Below are 21,446 nucleotides of genomic sequence, written 5' to 3'. Positions count from 1 at the left end.
TCAAGCAGAGAGTCAATTATCATATGTTTTCACTTATTTGTGGAGCACAACACATAGCATGGAGGACAAGGGGTGTTAGAGAGGAGAAGGGAGTTGGGATAAATTGGAAGAGGAGGTGAATCATGAGAGACTATGGACTCTGAAAAACAATCTGAGGGGTTTGAAATGGCGGGGGGTGGGAGGTTGGGGTACCAGGTGGTGGGTATTAGAGAGGGCACGGATTGCATGGAGCACTGGGTGTGGTGAAAAAATAATGAATACCGTTTTTCTGAAAATAAATAAATTAATTTTAAAAAAAAAACAGGGAGACAGGACATGAGGAGACAGAAATGGAAACAGGGGTGTGTGTGTGTGTGTGCATGTGTGCAAACCCTGGTGAGAATGCCAGTGCAGTGAGGTGTATGTAGCTCAGGGTCAGTTAAAGGAGGAGAGGAAAGCAGTGAGTGAAGAGAAGGGACCTTTCAAGGAGTGTGTGCGATATGAGAAAATACATGAAAGTTTTACCAGGGAAAGTAAGGTCATCTTTAGAAAGATTACTCTGGCAGTAGAATAAACTGAATTAGGAGGAGGTAAGCTGGTGACAAGGAAACCATGGAGAAAACTATCGCACATCAGTTCCAGAGATATGGAGGGCTTGAACAAGTGGTGGAATAATTAATGTGGTGGAATAAATTGAAGAGAGAGTGCTAACCCTAATCTTTCAGAATCAAGGCAGAATGCTCCCTCTCTAGGGGTCCACAGCGGTGTCATCATACCCACTTTAACTGAGACTGCATCCCAAAATACATACAGATACATCTGGCTTGGAGACTAACACTCATTTAACAATCATAAAGGTCGAACCATCTGTATTGATGGCCAGATACTATGTATCCTAGAAGACTTCTGAAAAAAATAGCCAGATAAAAACTAGCGTCAGTTGGATTATACAATCCAATACCAAATAAATAGATAAATAATGTGATTGAAAATGGGCACAAGATTTGAATAAACATTTTTCCAAAGAAGACATTCAGATGGCCAACAGACACATGAAAAGATGCTCAAGGTCACTCGGCATTAGGGAAACACAAATCAAAACCACAGTGAAATATCACCTCACACCTGTCAGAATGGTTAAACTCAAGAAGACAAGAAACAGCAAGTGTTCGTGAGGATGTGGAGAAAAAGGAATCCTCATGCACTGTTGGTGGGAATGTAAATTGATGCATCCACTATGCAAACAGTACAAAGTTCCTCCACAAAAAAAAAAAAAAAAAAAACCCTAAAAATAGAGATGTCTGGGTGGCTCAGGTGGTTAAACATCTGACTTGTGGTTTCAGCTCAGGTTTTGATCTCCTGGGTTCTGAGACGGAGCCCCGCGTCCAGCTCCATGCTCACCAGGGAATCTGCTTGCAGATCCTCTCCCTCTGCCTTTCCCCCTATTTGGGTTCTCTTTCTTTCTCTCCCTAAAATAAATAAATAAGTCCTTTTTTTTTAATTAAAAATAGAAATACCATATGATCCAATATCAATTACTAGATATTTACTTAAAGAAAATCAAAACACTAATTTAAAAAGATACATGTACCCCCCCCCCAGTTTGTTCCAGCATTATTTACAAAAGCCAAAACATGGAAGTAACCTTCCTGTCCATCAATAGATGAATGGATAAAGAAGGGGTGATACGCATGTGTGATGTGTGTGTGTGTATATATATAACAGAATATCACTCAACCATGAAAAAGAATGAGATGTGCCATTTGCAACAGCACGGATGAACCGAGAAGATATTATGCTAAGTGAAATAAGCCAGACAGAAAAGACAAATGCCATATTACTTCATTCTCTAGGTGGAATCTAAAAAACAAAATGAACAAAGGCAGAAAGAGACCCATGAATACAAAGAACAAATTGGTGGTGGCCAGAGGGGATGGGCAAAAACGGGAGCAGGGCAGGGGGAGGCAGAGACTTCCTGTTCCAGAATGAGGAAGTCATGGGATGAAGGGTACAGCCCAGGAGTAGTCAGTGGCATTGAAGCTGGGTTGTCTGGTGACAGACGGCCACCCCCCTCCCTGTAAGCACAGCATGAAGGTGAGAGCTAGCCAGTCACTAGCCAGTCACTATGGTGTACATGAGTACCAACCACAGTTCAATTACCCCCCCACCTCCTTGAGAGTGTGGCCAGTGCCTTGAGGACCCTTGTTAAGTTTTAGTTCTGTGCTACTTGAAAGGACGCTGTTGGAGTCCGCACCGTGGACATGATGCTGCCACTATGTCATTCTGAAAACAGGGTCAGAAGCAATCTTCATTTGAAAGTAGAGATGTTCTCTAGGCACCACCAAGCCCTCGAGTCTGTGAGTCATAAACATTTTCAATAATAGTAACAGGTTTTGTTAACTGGGAAGATGCCCTAGCCCAGACCAGGGGAGTCAAGCCTGAGACCCCACAAGAGCTTGCTCTGGGCATGCCAGGTTCCTAGCCACAAGTCCACAGCTGTCATGCCAGAGACAGCTGTGGCTCAAATGAACACAGCCTCCTGGCTTCCCAGATGGCAGTGGACAGCCACACTGAGGTGCAGGAGTCATCTGTCAGCCTCCCTGTCCTCTGCCGAGTTGTACAGTCAGCCTTTCCCACTGGGCTGAAATACGGCTTCAAGCACCTGGTGGGTGAACCAGGCTTCTGGGGACCTACAGTGACACACTGCTCCCAAGCACCTCTATTTCACACCCCGAATATGGAGCCTGGATCCAGCTTGATGTAGGATCGCCCTAGAAACAGACATCTCGTCCAAGGGCCCCTGCCCAGAGGCCTCCTCGTGCCCGCGCATTGGTCTTGGGTAGTGTCCCTGACACCTGGCCTTTTCAGTGCCCCCTTAGGATCCCAGCAGCTTTTAGAACATGCACCATGCACCTGGCCTCAGGCCAGAAATTTTGTCATGCATATTTCAACGAAAAGAAAAGGAAACATTCAAAATCAGCTACTGGGGTCTTTCCAGGGGCAAATGATGAGCTCGTGTAAAAATTAACTTTTTACTGGGCTACCTGCAGAATGATTATAGAACACCCATGAGGATGCTGCATGGCTTCTGTATACTTTCAAAATAGCATATTTTCAATATATTAATTTCTTCTTTTCTTGGTAAATACTTAGTGAGCACCATCAGCTGGGCCGCCGGGACAAATAAATGTGATTCTGTTTTCAGGAACTTTAAAATCTAATGAAGGAGGCATACACATAAGCAACCATCTGCTACATGAAGCAGATAAGAGCCTGAAAGCCAAGCTTTCATCATAGATGTTAAACTAATTACCTAAATGGATGGTGCATTTCGCTTCCTTGTCAGGATGATGCAGGCAAACCACCTGGTCAGGGACCGAATCCCAGTCCCTTCCTGGCTCCACCCCAGGTGGGTCAGAAGGCCACCCCCTCCCTGTCACAGTCCCCTGGTAGGATCGGCTGCACAGCCCAGCAGAGATAACACAGAGAGTCAGATCTGGGGATCTGGCTGGAAGCTTTGGGAAAGTGAATCATTGGCCTGTTTACGTACTCAACAACCCACTGTCTCTCATAAATGACCCCCGTGCCCTCAAGAACTCCCTGCTTTCCCGGAGCTCGGAACAAGGGACAAGTAAGTAAGCACGCACCGCTCTAAAGTGATGAAGGCCAGAGTCCAGCCAGGGGGGAGCGTTATCCCCAGCGGTGTGGCAGGGCAGCCTGACCTTGGCCATGGTTCTGCCAGACAGAGTGCCACCAGAGCACCAGGCCTGCCCAGGACGAGGAGGACAGACCAAGCCTCTGGGCACGGCCTCACCTGCTGGCCCTAGCCCTGCCCAAAATGAAGGGATGGGCACCCACAGTTCCCCTCCTGGGGTAAGTCCACGTGATGGAGTTTTCTGCCACTTGGAACTGAAAGATGCTTGCCAGGGCCGTGGTCTGGACAGTTGCATTTCTCACTGGTCTACACACAAAGTCCAGCAAACACTGAGTCCTGACAAGTGTCCCAGCGCGCAGTCACACTGCCCCCTCGCACTCAGTCCTGACCCCAGCAGCAGAAAGAAGGGACACCTCTGGGCCAGCCCAAGCCCACACGTCAGCCCAGGCGGTCACTCGGCCTCACTGCCCACGCAGACGCGGGAAGAGGATGAGGCTCGCAGTCGATGGCTGAGAAGTGCTCCGTGCTCACCTGCGCACGCACCGACACGCACACACACCGACATGCACATGTGTCGACACATGCATGCACTGACATGCACGCGCACTGACACTCACATGCACCGACACACACACGACACACACACGCGCCGACACATACACACACCGACACACACGTGCACTGACATGCACACGTGCCGACACGTGCACACACTAACACACACACCAACACACACGCAACAGGCACACATGTTGACACAGACATGCGCTGACTCGGACACGTGCACACACCGACACATGCACATGCGCAGACACACACACACACTGACACGCATACCCACGGAGACGCACACAAGCTGAAGCGCACACACTGGACATGCCGCCCCCACCAGGCTTTCCCGATGGCGCTCTCGGGTTGCCCTGGGATACGCAGACGTTAAAATAAGAACAAACTGGAGCTGTGAATCCTGCAGGCAGGGCCTGATTTAATGTCCCCAGGGAGCAGGTCATGCCCTTGGTCAACGGAGCTGGCAACTTCCATGCGGGCTCACAAGCCCCAAGAAAACGCCCAGGGAATCTGAGCAACCCAAGCCAGGGGACAACAAGACAGCAGTGATGGAGCAGGGGGGATGGTGGGTCTCAGGCCCTCAGGAGGTCACCGAGCCTCCAGCCCCACATGAGGGCCACCAGTCCTGGCACCCCAGTGGCCCGGTGAATGCATGGCCTGGAAATTCCTTCTCCCTGGCAACAACCACTAAATCGGGGACAGAACCCCAAACCATAGATTCTGCGAAAGCCACATCTCAACCCTACTCAGGAAGCCAAAAACTTACAGCTTGTCGTAGTCCCTGAAAATAACACATGCCAAAGCAATTTATTCTCCAGTTCAGGAAGCAGACTTCTCCACGTTTCTCTGCAGGAGTAACCTAACACCCCCCACGACTGTCTAACCCACAGTACTCAACAGTAGTAAAAGACCCCACCCAGATGAGATACATGACACCATTTCTTGTCCTACAGCAGTGCGACAGGGCAATAAACCTTCATAGTTACCACTTGTATCTGAAAATAAATCAGTGTAACATGTACCGTCTAAGCTCTGATCAAACAGGAAATGACCAAGTCAGCCATGCTACCTTATGCAAAAAGATCAGACAATCGTGTGGGCGTACTGAGCAATGCTCCGAGGGACAGTCCGCAGGTCATGCTGTCATCCTCTCTCCACAGTATTTACAAGTTGGGTATAATTCTTCCCAACACGTGATAAAAAAAACATCTTTAAAGCATGTCATCCTACGCCATAGAATTCAAACGAGGAATAGCAAGTATGTCTGTTTGGATGGTCAAATGCCTCTCAGAAATAGGCCGACATAAATCATTCCGTCTTTAAAAGTTACTCAACCCAAACCAGCCTGTGCCGAAAGCAGCAGCACGACAGTGGCCACAGTTGGCCGGGGGAGTGGGATCCTGCAAAAGTCACTCTGAAGCATTTTGTATGTTGAAGCCAAGCCTTTCAAGGCTCTAGGAAGTTAGTGGGGAGAGGCCCTTGGCTATGTTACTTCCAGATTGTTGGAGCTATTTTATACTTTTATAGTCCAAGACTAATCTTTATTAAAGGAGGAAAATTCAACTTGAAATTTGCTCAGTTCATTGAGGTTTCTGTTAGTGAATAGGTCCTTTATGAAGTACTTTTGAATGATTTGGGGGGGTTTTCCCAAATCAACTCTAAAAAGCAGATTTTCATGACCTCCAGTCCTTTCCCCAAAACCTCCTTCCAGGCCTGGGAGGGTCCCTGATGACGTATCTTCGGGTCATTCAGTCTGTTCTGTGCAGGTCTCCCAGGATTGGAAGAGCTGGCTCTGCTCTTGCCCACCACTCTGTGTTGAAGATCACCATGGACTGCGTGAGTTTCAGTTTGTTTTCTCCGTGTTCCCAAAAGCATCCTCACCACCTCGGCATTTCTGGGAAGTGCATTCAAACGCTATAAATACGGGTCTGTTTACTGGTTTGTTGCAGGCTCTTTCCAGACTGTCTGAACTCCGCTGCGCTACAGCACGCACCCATCCATCCCTGCTCCTTTTGCCCAACAGGCTTCACTGCTGCAGGAGCGGACCCCCATTCACCGCGCCAGGGGCACCCCCTCTGATAGGCTCCCCTCCTGCCCCAACTGATGCACGCGGAAGACTGGGCTCCCTCCAGACAAACATGGAGCAGGCTACTGAGGCAGAGAGAGTCCAGAACCAGTGAAAACCCTGGAAGGCGTTTAGCCCACACTGGTCAAGACGAAATGCCTTGACAGACCATATGGAGCCTCTTTCCCTCACAGCCTGCCTGGAGATCGAGTACGCTCAGACGATAACAAAGAATGTCCACAACACTTAGCAAATAATTACAAGAATCCATATTGACTCAAAGAACAAGGCTCTTGAAAAACAAAACCCTCGAGAAGAGATACATGACAAATATGTTTACTTAAATGAACACTCATGGGGCACCCAGGTGGCGCAGCCAGTCCCACAACCAACTCTTGATTTTGGCTCAGGTCGTGTTGATTTTGGCTCTGTGTTGAGTGGGGGGTCTACGCAGGATTCCTTGCTTCTCTCTCTGCCCCTCCCACATGTGTGCCTGCTCACTCTCTTTAAAAAATAAATACATACTTGTCATTTTATACCTCTTAGTACTTACAGAATTATGTCCAGTTACCAGGTTACGCAGGCGTATTTTTTATTCTAGATTACTAAGGCTCATCGTGTCACCAGGTTAGGGTGATTCGAAGACTACAAGGGCCTCACTATTATACCAAGCTGGACATGTTATTTATATTTGAAAGAGATGATGCTGTGTGATAATTTCTGTTACAGGATTATATTCCTGCACCTGCGTCAGAGAAGACACAGTACTGCTTCCACACATAAAGAAGCTTAGGCTCGACGAAGGAAGGGTTCGACTCTGGTGCAAATCTTCCAGCTGAGGTGGCAGCACTACGGGCCCGTGGATCCCATGGTTTGGTTTCCCGTGGCTGCTGTTAAAATGGGCTTGGTCCACACCCCCAGTCATGGTCAGACATCTCTTCTATGTATGTAGGGATTTACTGGGGAAGAGGACATGTGTCAGTGTATGAAAACAAATTCAGATGATCACTCCTAGAACAGAAGTGTGGACCCCACCTGTAGTGGACCAGAAATAGATCTTTCTTTCTTGCAACAAGAAGGGCACTTTGGAAAGGAAGGATTCAGAGGAAGCTTCTAGAGAAAATTACAAGCACTGAGCTTTAACAAAGTGAAAACAAGTCAGCCATACTCACTAAACGGAATCCTGGATCTGTAAAATTGTCATCACTTGTGTCAAATCATCACCATCAATGACTGAAATTTCTCACATACGCTTGGGTCCTTTTCTGGTGGAGATGGAAAGGAGCAGCAGCTGCCAGCCCTAGCTTATACTTTACTTACATGGGGAAAATAACTCAGTTGTGAATTGCCTTCCAATTGTGTTGTTCCCAAGTGGGGAGGGGGTACACATGACCTTCAGAGCAATGCACAATCCGGGAAACTGGTTGACAACAACCAAAATGTTGACGTTTTCATACTCAGATTATATCTCTTCTCCCTTCCAAAGGGTCTTGGAATTCATAAAGGAATCGTGGGCTCACCAGCATAATTCTAAAGCAAAGAGCTATCACCTTCTTCCATTTGTGGCTCTTGGTAGGAAGTAAAGGAGCCAACATCAGCCTACATAGCAACTTCCAGAAAGCAGGGCTCTAACTTGGAATCTATATCCTAACTTCCCTCTTGAGTTATTTAAGAGGACGGATCTGTATTAGAACACTCATCTTGACTCAGGACAGAGAGTTCTAGAAGGCAGACCAGGGAGATGTTCACATTTTTAAAAAATCAGGTCCTAAGCCCTGTTTTGCAGAATGCGGCTTGTTTTTTCTTCAAAAAGACAGAGAACACAGAGCAACACAACAAGCCCACGGTCATGGCTGTTTAGAAATATTTTTCCTCCCGTGTATCATCTTCCTGTTATAAAATTTCCCACTGATTAGAAATGTTCGTACCACACGTGTGTAATCTCTGAGATGTCAAATCTTTCAAACAAATCCTGTTCCTTGAGAGGATCTGTTGGGCTGGCACCTTGCCGAGGCTGACCCCTGGCTGGCGGCTTTACTACTGACAACTTGCTCTAAAGAGAGTAATTCTGTCTTTGGTCCATGTGGGTGAAGACCTTTGCCTTTTTTTACTCATCTACAACTCTCATTGATTTCTGGTTAGTGCTCAAGAATATCTCATGTTTGTTCATTTGGAAGTTCGTTCTGAAAGGATTATTTGAGTTTTGGAAACACTAAAACGGGGTCGGGGAGGCAAGGAGACTAGCCAACAGAAGATTCAGCGATATTCGTGTTCATGATTTCTTGCTTGTGCCTTAGATCCCACGCTGCCGGCAAGCTCCTCGAGAATTTCTCAAATGTTGGAGCAGAACAAAAAAGACCCCCTCTACCTTGACTTAGTAATAATGGGTTGCAAATATGTGCTGATGTATTTTGCTTGTACACACATTACAACACATACGCAGGAGTTAGAGAAACAACGATTTGGTCAAACTAGAGAATCTAGACATGAGATTCATTGACCATTTACTTCTACTGCTACAGATGTTGTGGCCAGAGGAAATTACTGGGAAATTATCAAAGGCCATCTGTGTGATCTCTACAAATCTTTAAATCTGCAAAGTCATTTAAACATACACTCGATGCTTGAAGGGGTCATCTCTATGGTGATCTGATCATGGACTTTAGTGTCTAAGACATCCTTCCATGGCAGATGTACATGCACTCTTGAATTTACTGAACTTTTCATAAGAGTACTAAATACACCTAAACACACAGGCTGAAAAGCACAGACTGGCATCAGCACCCGGAGAGTCAGCCCGAGACCCAGAGGGGCTGAGCCTGGACACCCAACCCGTCTCTGACCCCAGTGTCTGCACAGATATTCAGACACAGAACATCCCAGAGCACAGGATTCCGAAGAAGGATGTTCAGTGTCAAGAGCCTGATGCCTCCGAGGGTTTCAGGGAGTAAAGCACGAAGTGAAAATAAATACCACAACATCCCATCGTGCGATACGCTGTAATCAGCACGACGGGGATGAGAAGGGCGGCTCTGCTCTGCCGCACAGGAAGGGTTTTTGAAGCCCCTTTTCCTTTAAGTAGGAGTGACCTCCCATGACTTTTTAATGGTACCTCCGAGTAGGACGTGAATCATCCTACAATTTACTAATATCAACGAATCATTAGCAGTGGTCGTTTTTAATTTCTTAGCCAAATGACAAGAGCTCTATTGCAGGATCTGAGGATCTGATTTTACCGAAATGCCCCCATTTTAATTAATTCAGAGCAGTTGTCGTACAAGCTAAATTAAAATTGTGTCTGACACACAGGGCAGTATCTGCTGAAAGGAGCCTACGGCTCGTTTGGAGGAGTGACTCCTGCCCGAGACGGCCTTGAATGAGCCAGTACTAGCTGATGGTGCCACAAAATCATCACGGCCTCCGGCATCCACGGATGGAGGAGGGGGACAGTGACTTCAGGTGCAAAGCTTTTTTCACTTTAGCCAACTTCCCGGTGAGGGCAGAGTCGGGCGCCCTGCAAGGGCTGAATCCGGACACCCCCAAAGCAAGGTCAGTTTCTGAAGGAGCCTGCTAGCCCTATCTGGAAACGCACACCAGCTTGACCTGAGCCCTACACCTGATTTTATTTTATTTTTCTTGAACGGAATAGGGGCCAGGAGAGAAGACAAGAGGGGCTTTTTTAAAACCCCTTAACGGAAGAAAAGCCTCGGAGGGCGATTTCAGTCTGAGCAACAGTCTTCCAACTTTTCCTGACGTTCCGAGTGAAATCCCCGGAGGGCCGAGCCTCTGGACGTGCAGCGGCGTCTTTGGACGGGTCAGCCCGAGCTCGCCCGGCGCCGCAGGCTCTGGCCTGGACCAGCCCTGCACCCCGCGCCGCGCGGAGCCGGACCTGACGCGAGCGCGGAGGGCAGGCTGCGCTCCCGGGGGCGCGAGGGGTCCGGCCTCCCCGAGCTGCGGGGCCGGTCCGGGGCGGGCTGCGGGCTCCCGGGCGCGGACTCCGCAGGGCGCGCACTGCAGACGCGCTAATGCAGGCCCCGCGGCGCGGACCGGCTCCCGCAGCCCGCACCTCCGGCGTCCGGGGAACACGGCCCCGCCGGCCTGGTCCCCCCTCGGGCGCCAGCCCCCGCCTGTTCTCGAGCGGACCCCGGGCTCCGCCAGAACTTGGGCTGTTCCCGAAAGACTCCGCTCCCGGCGAGGCCACCGCAAACACCCGGTGAGCTGCGCCTGCCACTAGGCGGGCGCGAAGAGCCCGGCGCGCCCCGCTGCGGGCGCTGGACCCCGCGCTGCCTCCGGACGCCCCTTCCCCGCACCGCGCAGCGGCGCCTCTGCAAACCCGCGCGCGCAGGCGAGCACGAACCCCAAGCCGGCAAGTCCCCGGGGACGGGCTACTCACGAGCTTCCCCCGCCGCCGCCGGGCTCCCGGGCCGCGCCGCCCAGACCACGAGCATCCCGAGGAAGGCGGCCGCGCCCGGCTCCATCGCCCCGCGCCCCGCGCCCGCGGCGTCCGGCGGCTCCGGTGGGTCCGCCCGCGAGCTCCCGGCCGGGGTGGCGCCGCCCGCTCCGCGCTCTGCGGCCCCGCGCCCCGCGCCCCACCTGCGGCCACACCCACCGCCGCCCGCTCCGCGCCCGAGCTGCGGCCCCGCACGGCCCCGGGCGCCCCTGGCGGCGGGCGGATGTGCGTGTGCGCGCGTGTGGGGGTCCGGGGTGGGAAACGCGAGGCGGGGAAACAGCTAATGGGGCTGGAGGACCGACGTGATGGAAACTGTTGTAAAGAGGCCGTCCTGCCCTCTGAGCTCCTGTGATGATTCTCGCAGAAACCCCTCGGGGTCCCGCAGGCCAGACCGAGATGGGCATTGTGAACTGTGGCGGGGATCTGTGTCCACCTGTAGCTCAGTAAGGCAGGGGAAATTGTCTGTGTGTGTCTGTGTGTGTATATAAATTTTTTTTTTTTTTAATTTTAAACGCTCCCCCACTTGAGCTACGGGTCAGCATTTTACTATGGACAGCCCTGCTTGCAGATTTGAGGGCTAAGACCGACCGACAGATTAAACCACAGACTGCTCCTTGGCAGGAGGAATGTTGTTCCAAATGCCGAGCTGACCTTCCACCGAGCAGGTGCACTGAACAGATTTGACTGAAGAATGAACGCTTTTGAAACAACTCGTGTCTACTCTGCGTGCGCTGCTTTCCACTCCGATTCTCTCATAGCAGTTCCCCAAAGAGCATATTCTTTTTAATGATGGCGTATTAAAGGAAAAGCATATCAAAGGGGGCGGGGGCTTCACAGCATAAAGATAAAAACCAGAAGCCCACGGACGGAGAAGCATTTTAAGACGTGTGACCTGGAACTCCCCTGGCAGTTTAGCGGCCTGTCTCCTCCCCCGAAAGGGCTCGTAGCAGGTGTAAATCCCGCAGTTAAGAGCACGACGTCACAGATCAATACGGTCCTAAAACTGATCCTACTGGTGACAAACGTGCTGAGATGGGGAAACCGGCTCCAGGCAGCCTTGTGCCGCGCGAAGTGGCTGGAATACGAAAGGAACTTTAACCTTTAGCAGACCCCCCTTGCCTGAGAGCACAGCAAGCAGAGAAGGTGTTTTAATCGTTATTTTGCCTGGGAGGTCGGGAGGACAAAACCAGGAATGGAAAATGTAAATAGCTTTGCCAAAGTCATAGTACTAACAGCTGGAAGGACTGAGAATTAGACCAAATACAGAGATTCTGATCTCGACTTTATGGCTTCCTCCACCCTCGCTTGGCCGCTGGGAATCAGGAACCCTCTCCCCTCCCCCGACCCCAGCAAAAGGCAGTGACAACAAAACCTGTTCAGAAGGTGTGTTTGGAAACTTGCAAAAAAGTCACAGGCATTGCAATGACCTTCCTTCGTTCATCAGACACTTCTCCCGGGCCTGCCAGGAGTCCCGGGACTGGGACATTTTATTTCTAATTTTGTAAAGCAAATATAAATTAACGATTTACATCAAGGGTCAAATACATTTTTTAAACGACCTATAACCCAAACATGGTAAGTGTGTATTCTTAGCCTAAATAAATGGTCACAACGTTCCTCTGAAGTAAATACTAAGCCCTGTTGACAGATAGGCTGGACCTCAGAGAGGGTTAGGGGTGTGCCCAGAATCACACAGCAAGCCAGGATTGGAAGCCAGGTTCACTGAACTCTAAGAACACCTTCTCACAGAGACAGTGTCTCCATAACGGAGAAGCTGTCACCCTGTGAAAACTATACTCATTTGGAACACTGAAAAAATTTAAATTAAATTTAAAAAAAAAAAACAGTACTCAGTGATTCACAGGAAACCCATTTAGAATGCCTTGGTCAGCACCTCAGTAATTGATACCAATGAAACCAGAAAGACAGTGATGGCAAATCACTTGAGCGGGGATTATGCTGGGTCAGATGAGACCCAGCAGCAGGAGGGAGTGTGACCCCTGGGTGGCCTTCCCCCTGCAGAGCACAGCATTGAACTGTTAACAAAAATCAACTGAGTAAATTTGAAAGTCTATTTGACTTTATTAATTGATTCAGGAATCCAGCAACATCCCATCTAGCAAACAAAAGGGTGATTCCAAAGGGATCTAGAACAGGAAAGGTTTTTAAGGATGAGGGAGTCATAAACAAAAAAAGAGAAAAAAAGGATTATTTGGGGCAGGATCATCTTCCTTTAGGAAAAGGGCATCTTATTAGGTGGATTACTTCATTTTGCTTTGTGGGTTGGAGAGGACCCATGTGACAGATTACCTTTATACATTGTTGATGCTGACCAGAGAAGCCCAGATCGATCAGTTAAGACTATATTTTGGGGGGAGGTTGAAACTTTGATTAGGTAAGGTATTACACCCTGGTTTGGTGGCTTGGTCTAGCATAAATGACTCCATTTGGGGCTTGTGGTTTTTTTAAAGGATGCTGGACCAGGGCACCTGGGTAGCTCAGTTGGTTAAGTGTCTGCGTTGGTCTCAGGTCGTGATCCCAGAGTCCTAGGATCAGGTCCCAAGAGGGGGGGGGGGGGGGGGTCCCTGCTCAGCAGAAAGCCTGCTTCTCCCTCTCCCTATGCCACTCCCTCTGCTTGTGCTCTATCACTCTCTGTCAAATAAATAAATAAAATCTTAAAAAAAAAAACAAAAGAATGCCGGGCCATGGCATGACCTCCCAGGACAAGGGCAGCCAGGGTGAGCAGTGCCCAGAGCAGAGCCCTGTGAGCAGGTGACCAGTGCAGGGCATCCATTCATCCCTCTCCAGCTGTGTCCTCCAGGAGGAGACTGAGTGGCTTGCTTTTTCGGTTGTTTGGTTTGTGTCATGGGAACCACAGCCCAACCTAGAGCCATTAGGGAATGGCAGGTTTGAAGCCCCCTGCAGCTCAGACCAGCTGCAGAGATGCCTTGGGAGCCAGCAACAGCCTTGGGCCCCTGCCAGCTGCTCAACACCTGGGAGCCTCAGCCTCCTGGTCTGTTTGATGAGGTCATCTCCACGGAGGACGGCTCCAAACACTAAAGGAGAAAACATGTGCTGAAGCTTAACATCCTGTGCCTGTCCAGAGGGCACTGGATCGGGCGGGTGTGTTGCTGGGAGTTCTGGGCTGGGAGGAGAGGGCATGCCAGCCGGGGGACCGCCAACAACCGGGAGCTAACGCACTCCATTCCCTGACCCTTCTCTGTAGCTCTTTGCTATTTTAAGCAGGAACGATGAAAAAAAAATGTGGAGATGGAATCTGGCACATTGCTAGAGCTGATGATTCAGACCCCCAGACAGTGCATGCACGCTGCCGTCAGAGTTTGTACCAAACATAAAAGAGAACTTAATCTCAGCATGAGTCACAACAGAAGACAAGAAATGACTGCTCGCGTTCGGAGGGGTGTAGACACTCATGTATGTCACTGCACACGGGCTGTCTATGGAAATATTCCAAGGGAGACCGAGCCCCTAGCATTTCCTGGCCAGTGTCCTCTCTCCTCGCTGCACACCTGGGTCCCCTCTGTCCCTCAGCGGGGAAACAACCAACTTGTCTACCACAGTGAAGATTCTTCTGAAGGCTGTCCACAGACGGAAACATGATGCCATTAATTCCCCTCTTCATTCAGCAATTTCTTCCCTATAAATTCTTATTTCTGCATGTTTTATTTAAGTCTAGAAATACATTTAACTTTACCCTCATGGTGGGAACAGATCTGTCATTAAATCCTCTGAAAGTTAGAATACTGTGAATAAAATATAATAGTATTTCTATTAGGAGTAATTTTTCCCATAAGCCCCTGAGCAACAAATCCTGAAGAACAATTATCCAGAGACAGACTCCAGGGAGAATAAATGTCCCACGTGTGATATAGGGCACACTGCACAGCATCTTTCCAGGTTCTCTCTGATGAGCTGTGTTCCCTGTAATTAGTCCTTGGAAAGCCGGGTTTTTAACAGCCAAAAGGTTGTGCATCTGATTACATAAATCTCAGCTACAAGAATAGTCAACCTCATACTTCTTACAAATTCAGTCTGCTTCAACCCAGTAGGACCTTTTGTGACGACCACTGGTGTCTAAGACAACCTACAATAAGCCCCACCAAGAACTAGAGTATAAAAACAATACTGCATGGTATTCCCCAGAGTGTGGGAGGAAACATCCACATGATTACTCCCAGATCATCACACACAGTTTCCCTGGCATTCTGGCTTGGATGGAATCAAAGAAGCTTAAAATTAAGATGGCGTCCAGACTCAGGTGGCCAGCACTCCCCCAGTTCAAGCACTACCTTCCCCAACACCAACCCTTCACGTGCCGATGGGTGTCAAAGGCCAAGGCACATCCTTGGAGAAAGAAGGCAGATGCTAGGATTTCCTCCAATCACAACCCACCGGCAGATACATTCACGGAGTCAATGACATGAGTTTCCACAAACGGTTCTCTTCTTTTTACAAAAAAATTACAGCGATCTATTTGTGCTTTTGCAACCGAATTTCCAATTCTATGAAGGCATGAAAGGTACCTCTGACTTTTTTCCTTTACTATTTTGGAGCCAGGAGGAAGGAGGAAGCATGGAATATATCTTAAAGGTTTTTTTTTTCTTTTTTTCCCCACTTAAGATTAAAATCAACACCTGAGCTTGACATAAGAATTTTTAGAGTCCTCCTACTGGAAGGGCACAATTTTGAAATACAATTTTATACATTCAAACTTTAAATTGTACCTCTTTCAATATAGAAAGCTAAAATAAATTAAAAAATAAATTCATTTGGGTTGAGAGACTCGTTCACTAAATGAGCTTTTAGGGCAAAAACAAATGCCAGTTAATATACTGCGGTTTGAGGAGAGTTTGAGTAGAACCCAAAAGGGAGTTAAAATTTTTTATGAGTTTAGCTGTTGAAATTATTAGGCTTAATGGTAAAATGCTAAGAAACTCTTTTTTAGAAGCACATACTTAATCTCTAAATCATGGTAACCACAAACAAGTTAAGAAAATGTAAAAAATAATAATAAAAAAAAAATAAAAGGGCGCTAGAGTGGCTCAGTCCACTGAGCGACTGCCTTCAGCTCAGGTCAGGATTGAGTCCCAGGATCCAGCTCAGCAGGATGTCTGCTTCTCCCTCTGTCCTTCCCCCCTCGTGGTCTTTCATCGTCTCTCTCTCCCTTCCAAATAAATAAATAAAATATTTTTTAATGTAAAAAAGTCTGAAGAAAGAAGAGAAAAAAAAATGTGGGCAGTGTGAAGTCTTGGTTTTATTATAGGGTAAGACGAGGAATAATGACGTCTTGAGCATCCAATTCCAGGCATAAAACACACTTTCTAAATTTGGTTGAGAATGAAATCGGCTCTGGTCTCAGTGGACGTCTACCAGAAGGCCCTGATAGCGCCTCTATACAAGGTTTTGTATCCTGCCATCAAGAATCATAAAGTTTGCTCTTCAGAAAGTCAAGAAGCATGAACATTGCTGCATTTTTTTTTCTCTTTTAGGTTGATACTTGGATAAGAAATTGTATTGATTCTATCATCCTTTTTTTTTTTTTTTTTTTTTTTTTTTTGGCTAAAAGGTTTACCGTGCTTTAAGGCAATGATGCTCATAAATGCAATTTATGTTGTTTTAATCACTGGTGATGAAATGTTACCATTTTTGATAAATTTGTATTTGAAACTTATTTTGACAATAAAGCATGCTCCAAACTGTTGAAGAATACTGAAACTCACCATAATAATAATAATAGTAGAAGTAGCAGTAGTCGTAGAGGACAGGGAATAATAAACATTGGTGAAGAAGTAAACTAGGAGTCTTCACCCACCCCTGGCGGGAACGTATCCTGGCACAGCTGCTTTGGAACAAAGTCTGGGGGGTCTTTCAGTGGTTAAATGTGGAGTGACTATAATAGTGCGACTACCAGCTACACACTCAAGAGACATGAAAACGTGCCCCCACATGAACTTGAGCACAAATATTTGTAGCAGCATTACTAACAAGAGACAAAAGGCAAAGACAACCCAGAAGCCAGTCAACACATGAGTGGATAAATGAAATGTGGTCTATGCAGACAATCAAATACTATCTCGCCTTTAATGGGAAGGAACTTCTGATGTATGCACCAACATGCGAGAACCCTCAAGGCATTGTGCTGAGTGAAATAAGCCGGTCCCAAAAGACCAAACAGGATATGATCCCACTCCTCTAAGGGCACTCTCCAAGACAAGTGAAGAGACAGAAAGTAGATTAGTGATCACAGAGGCTGTGGGGAGGGAGCACGGGGAAACAGTGTTTCATGCGTACAGAGCTTCAGCTGGGGAAGACGAGAAAGTTCTGGAAGGTATGGTGGTGAGGGTTGCACAACATCATGAATGAAATACCCTCAAATTACATGCCTAAAAAGGATTACAGTGGTGAACTTTATGTTATGAGTATTGTATCCCAGAAAAAAAATAAGAAAGAAAATATAGCTTTGTCGATACAAAAGTTGTAACTTTAGTAGACTTACAGACCTTGATTTGGATGAATTTCAGTCATTAAAATGTTGAGTGGGGAAGAAATACTACTGAAGTGTTTGGAGGAACCTTGAAAACATGCTAAGTGAAGGTCGGCCCCAAGGACCACGTGTATGTAAGCCCATTGATAAGAATTTCTCAGAAAAGACAATCTATAGAGACAGAAACTAGACTAGCTCTTGCTTAGGGATGGGTGGGGGCAGAGGGAGTAGAACAAGAAGATAACAGTTAAGGGGAGAAAAGTTTCTTTGGGGAGTAATAAAAATACTCTAAAACGGATTGTGGCTCTGCATATACAACTCATTGAGTATATTAAAAACCACTGGACACTTTAAAGAGGTGAATTGGATGGTAGGTATCTCAAAACCATTTTTAAGGAAGAACACAGGAACTCTAAAAATACAATGAACCCATTAACATCTACTTGACCACGGCTATTGCAGACAGAAATGTGACTGACAAATGAGAGGTCACATCCATAAGCCGCTCATCAGTTCATTACTGTCCTAGTAATGCTGTCGAACAGCCTCAGACCTGAGCAGGAGACACCACCAGACTGAGCTCCCAAGCTCAAGACCATGCCGGTTCAAGCAGGTGCTCTGGTCTCACCTCGCCGGTGTTGGGGACGCCAGCCATTGGCTGATCTAGAATGGCCCCAACTGGGATGCCTCAACAAGCCCAGCCACCAAGCCCAGCACCTCTTACAATCGGCTGTGGACTCAAGAGGAGACACAGGAGAAGAAGCACGTCTGCTCCAAGCCCTTCCTCCAGCACCTTGGCGAGCACTCCACTGACCAAAGCAAATCTCACGGCCAAAGGTGGAATCAAGGGCCAGGACGGCAGATCTGGCTTCACCTTCATGCTCTCCTTATTTCTACATACAATGGTATCCGGAACTTTGAGAAGTTTTGCTTTATTTCTGTCTCATTTGATTTAAATATTAGCTGCATTTAATATTTTTATAATTCAGCTTGAACAAGGGCCACATAATTCAGGTAGATGGAAAAGCGAATCAAATCTATTTGCAACAGGCGCTCTGAAATGCCCCTGGACAATGCTGTATGTGACGTGAGCCTCAACTGTGTCTGATGCCTTCTCCTTAAAGCATCTTTGTGGCAGACGTCTTGGCTGCAAGTGTGTTCACAGCAAGCATTTTTGCTGCTCAACCAGCAGGGAAGCGATTTTGCCATAAAAAATTTAAAGGACTTAAAAAAACGGCCGGTTGGCAGTTTGGTTTGACAGTTTGGTTTCGTATCTCCATTGACATGCTGTTCTCATCCTCACAGCATGTAAATCGTAACCCCCACAGTGGCCCGCAGAGTGGCGTGATTCTGAACCGACATTGCCCATAGAACTTTGGAAGGTCTGTCGGTGGACACGTTGGCAATATGCCAAGAGCAAACAACAGTGTGGAAGGCTTTCACACACGCCATGGAACTCAGTTACAAATATGTGTCCTGGTCTTTGGAAACTGATACTCCTCTTAATGAAGGACGGAATTTTAGTGGGAAAAAATGTGATGCCCAATGAGGAGACAACTCGACAGGCAAAAAAAAAGAAAGAAAAGAAAAGAAAAGTATGAACATAGACGTTAAAGACAAGTGTTTAGGTACAATCCAGAAAATCAAATCAGTTATAAGCAGTGTTGCAGTAAATCTACCTACACACATTTTAAGTGTATTCAAACATTTTACACTTCACAGCAGAGAGTTTTGAATTTTGCTATTGATTTTTCATGTTTCGTGGTGTCCTTTTCAATGAATGTGTCTCTTTCATTTTTTGTGATTTTATCTTTTATGCCAAAATTGCCTTATGGTCAATTAGGAACATGGCAGAAGTGTTTGCTGTGAAAATGCTCACGGTCAAGATGTTTCCGGCGAAACTACGGAGAGCCCAGCTTGATGACTTGCCTTTTAATTATAGGAAATTTTAGCTTTTGCAAAGATAACTACTTTTTAAAGTGCTTTTCTAAATATTCTTCTCTTATCACTGAAATGCATTCCTGTATGTACAAAGAATAATTGGAATAGGAAAATGTTAATAACGACCCACAGCACGCATGCGCACGCACACACACACACACACACACACACACACACACACTCCCACTGCTCTTGCCTGGGGGGGGAAAGTATCAGGTCACTGATGAAACAGATGATAACTCTTTCTTTATGTGCATTTCTTTATGTTCATCTTATTTGTGTTGTCATTATACTGTGACGTCACTCTGCATCTCGTTCTGGGTTTGCACATTTTACTCCCATAGAGGCTTCATATGTGAAGAATGAAATCCTTCTCTGGCCTGTCAGTCTAAAACGACTTTGGATCCTAAATGGACCTCACATGGTCTGCCTTTAACACACTCTTTTTTGTTGTTACAGTTTCTGCAGGACGGACTGTATCAGTCACATGAAGTATGTAACAAATGCTCACCTATATAGTATTGGGCACACTTTGTATCCACAGGCAAGATCAGAAGAAAGAAATGATTATATCATTGGAGTCTTTTTTTTTTCTTTAAAGTGGTGGCTGTGACTGATTTAGAAAGGTGTGATTTAAAAGTGGTGGCTCGAAGCAGGGCTTAAGAAATTGTTCCTGCCAGGAAAGAGACCAGGCTCTGCTTCTCACTCCCTCCCCCTTCCACGTGTTTCAATTACCGGGAAGGTTAATGGTGCCAAACAGCAGAGGTATGAAGGCACCTTTCATTCCCTTCAGCGTCAGAAGCCCCCCGAGCCTCTTTGCCTTCCCTCAGCGTTTATGGGGAAAGACAGAGTGTTCTCTCCACACCAGAGAACATGAGAACTGACTGCTCACAGCCAAGCAGAACTTTGCTGACACTTTCCGGAAAACAATTCTGTCCCTTTCAGAGACAGCCTGGAACGTAATTTGAACTCGAGTGCAAAGCAGAACGTCCTTTAAGATGAGCTATGAATTCCCTTAATCTTGTGAAATCAGCAAACTGCTTTCTACGTTCTCCCTCACGTGGTCTCCAACAACGCCTTAGTTACTAATCAACCAGAGTAGACAAGTAGGGTGTCTCTTTGAATTTTTTATACTGAATTAACAAAAATAATTGGGATGTTAAAGACGAGAGGGCCACGATGGGTAGAATGCACCAGCTTGTCTGCAGCACACCAGGATGCTGTCACCACTGGTGAGTAAAGCATCTGACAGCTGTCCTTTGGGACCTGTCCTCCTGAAATACCGCCCTCCATGCAGCCTCCATTGGGATTAATCTTACGTAGAAATAATCGGTACCTGTGAGCAAGGCAGGTTTTCAGGGAATGGAAATGAACTTCTGAAGCCCAGAATCTCTCTTGTTTCAGCAAAGACTTGCTAATACTTAGCATAAGACAAAACCTTGTTCCTTTTCCTCATTATCGTTTCGAACACGTAACAAAGGCAATTCACTGAAAGGCAGGCAGTGTTGCCTTAAAATCTCCTTCCTCGGATCCTCAGCTTTGATCCCGGGAAGGACATCAAGCCCCAGGGAAGGGTGACGTGTGCAAAGAAAAGACCACTGGAGTAGGGTTGCCAGAGAAAGCGCAGCACACCTATGTAAATTTGAATTTCAGAGAATCACGTAGTATGGAAGACATACCTGTGCTAGACATAAATCTGGCAACTCTACATTAGGTGCACTGAGGAGATGGTTTTTTTTTTTTTTTTGAGGGTTTCAATTAATTTTTTATTTTTTATAAACATATATTTTTATCCCCAGGGGTACAGAGCGTATCATGCTTAGCGAAATAAGTCAAGCAGAGAAAGACAACTATCATATGATCTCCCTGATATGAGGAAGTGGTGATCAATGAAACGAGATGGTTTTTTTTAAAAAAAGGAAGTCATGGAAAGCATCAGAGATTAACACGATACTTCACAGTTCTGTCTAGGGCCAAGGTCAGCAAACTCTGGCCTGAGGGTCAAATCTGGTTTGCCCCTGTTTTAATAATGTTTTCCTGAGGAGCACCTGGGTGGCTCAGATGGTTGAGCATCTTCCTTTAGCTCAGGTCATGGTCCCAGGGTCTTAGGATCCAGCCCTGTACCGGGCTCCCTACTCGTTGGGAAGTCTGCTTCTCCCTCTCCTGCTTCCTCTGCTTGTATTCCCTCTCTCACTGTCTCTCCCTCTCTCTCTCTCTCTCTCTCTATCTCTGTCAAATAAATAAATAAAATATTTAGAAAAATAAAAAAAAATGAAAATAAATA

General features: G+C 47.0%; 1 protein-coding gene across 2 annotated transcripts in view; it reads right to left on the bottom strand.

Annotated features, from left to right (window-relative positions):
• Positions 1 to 10,750, bottom strand: part of LOC132024906 (contactin-associated protein-like 3) — a 157,498-nt gene extending 146,748 nt beyond the window's left edge. For both annotated transcript variants that reach the window (XM_059412117.1, XM_059412116.1), the window contains exon 1: positions 10,660 to 10,750. In XM_059412117.1, coding sequence (XP_059268100.1) covers positions 10,660 to 10,744 — 85 coding nt within the window. In that variant the 5' untranslated portion in view covers positions 10,745 to 10,750. The remainder of the gene's footprint in view (positions 1 to 10,659) is intronic.
• Positions 10,751 to 21,446: the final 10,696 nt, after the last annotated feature.

This window comes from Mustela nigripes, chromosome 9 (assembly GCF_022355385.1).
Source record: "Mustela nigripes isolate SB6536 chromosome 9, MUSNIG.SB6536, whole genome shotgun sequence".
NCBI classification, from domain to species: Eukaryota; Metazoa; Chordata; class Mammalia; order Carnivora; family Mustelidae; genus Mustela; species Mustela nigripes.
This window is presented reverse-complemented; position numbering and strand designations above follow the sequence as displayed.